This window comes from Anneissia japonica, unplaced genomic scaffold, assembly GCF_011630105.1.
Source record: "Anneissia japonica isolate Jap-2015-1 unplaced genomic scaffold, ASM1163010v1 scaffold10678_len15611_cov139, whole genome shotgun sequence".
NCBI lineage: Eukaryota > Metazoa > Echinodermata > Crinoidea > Comatulida > Comatulidae > Anneissia > Anneissia japonica.
Genome location: NW_022748975.1, coordinates 9,348 through 10,938, shown reverse-complemented (window position 1 = coordinate 10,938; position 1,591 = coordinate 9,348). Strand labels below are relative to the sequence as shown.

At 50.2% G+C, this 1,591-nt stretch overlaps 1 protein-coding gene across 1 annotated transcript in view; it reads right to left on the bottom strand.

Moving 5' to 3' along the window:
• Window positions 1-246: 246 nt before the first annotated feature.
• LOC117120989 (myosin heavy chain, cardiac muscle isoform-like) overlaps window positions 247-1,591 on the bottom strand; it is a 2,495-nt gene continuing 1,150 nt past the window's right edge. Inside the window, exon 3 of the mRNA XM_033266084.1 lies at window positions 247-1,457. Coding sequence (XP_033121975.1) covers window positions 247-1,457 — 1,211 coding nt within the window. The remainder of the gene's footprint in view (window positions 1,458-1,591) is intronic.

Genomic DNA, 1,591 nt, shown 5'->3' with positions numbered 1-1,591 from the left:
GACGTCTTCGCTAACGTCGTCGTCAACTTCCTCTTCGGATTCGCACGCAGAACTTCCGGAACATGCGTCTTCGATGACGTTGTAGCTGGGACCGACGTTACGGCGACCGGGAGGTTCCCGAAGTTGTCGTTGAGACCCTTCGCGTCTGCAATCGTTCAGTAATCGGCGCAATGTGATTACCTCGACACTTCGGCTGTAATTTACTGTTTCTATTTCGTTCGTCAGATAGGATATATGTCGAATTAATTATTTGTTCATTTGCTCACAATTGGCCGCCTTTATCCTTTCCTTTTCCAACGAACGTTCCACGTCATCGAGGCGTCGTGTGAGAAGTTCTCGACATTCCTCGTGCAATCGGCCGTCTTCCGAGTTCTCGACGATTCGAGTCACTTCGGAATACGCCTCCGCCACTTTGTTATTGGAAAAGTTGAGTTGTCTTTTGATCTCGTCCATCTCCATCTTCGTTTTCGTCAAATCTGATCTCAATTCTTCCGCTTCCTTGTTCTTCGAAAACACCGATTCTTCGAGGTGGACAACCTTTTTCATCGATTCGTCGTACAAATTCGACAGACTTTTTTCTGATTCCGATAGCCTCTTTTCCATTTCGGTGTTCTCTTTCACCAGTCTATCGCGCGCGTCGATGACCGTTTTGAGTTCTTTACTTAGTTCCGAAATCATTCTATCGTTGGATTCACCCGACTTCTCCCTCTTTTCGTCGCTCAAAAGTCGTTCGAGTTGTCGGATCTCCTGTCGATGTCTTTCCAGCTCCCGCTTCAACGAATCCGTTTCTTTCGAATCCGTTACATTCTTGTCAACGTTCGAAAGTTGGGACTCAAGATTTGCGCGTTCTCTCTCGGACGTCTTCAGCAGGTCGCGAAGCTTGTCGAGATCTGCCGAACGTCGTTCGGCCGTCGCTTGCCACGACCTCTTCTCGGCTTGCCACCTATTAAGGTCCTCCTTCGACCGACGTTCGGAATCGGTCGCGAGCTTCAGTTTCTCTGAGAGGGACGCGCACTCGTCAAGAGCCTCTTCCGCTTCGGCCGATCGCGAAATCTTATCGGATTCCAGTTTAGCTATCCGATCGAGATGCTTCTCTTCCCGTTCCTTTAGGGCCGCATGCAACTTACCTGTGTCTTTTCTCAGTTTCGATTCCTTTTTTTTAAGGAAAGATATATGCGTTTCAAGATTTTCGATCTCGTCCGAGTGGCTCGCCTTCGCCGTTGCAAGTTTCGTTTCAGCGTCCGATTTCTCCCTCTCGAGATTGTCTCGAAGCGATCCGAGTTCCTTGGCGTGGGATTCGTGAGATTCGTCTCGTGCCTTCTTCAATTCTTCGACCCATTGCTTCCACTGAGGAATTTCATTCTCGATTTTTTCATGGTTCGACTTCAGCCTGATTTCGGCTTCCTTGGCGGCCGCCAGATCGCGGGACGTCCGTTGCAGTTCGTCTTTAGCCTTTTCTAGATGGACGGAAAGTTCGGCACTCCGGTCGTCCGCGCATTCTTCGCGCGCTCTCGAGAGGTCCGTTTGCAATGCGGCTATCTCGTCTTTGAGAGCGGTCGCCTCGCGTCCTTTGTTAGCGAGCTGCACCCCC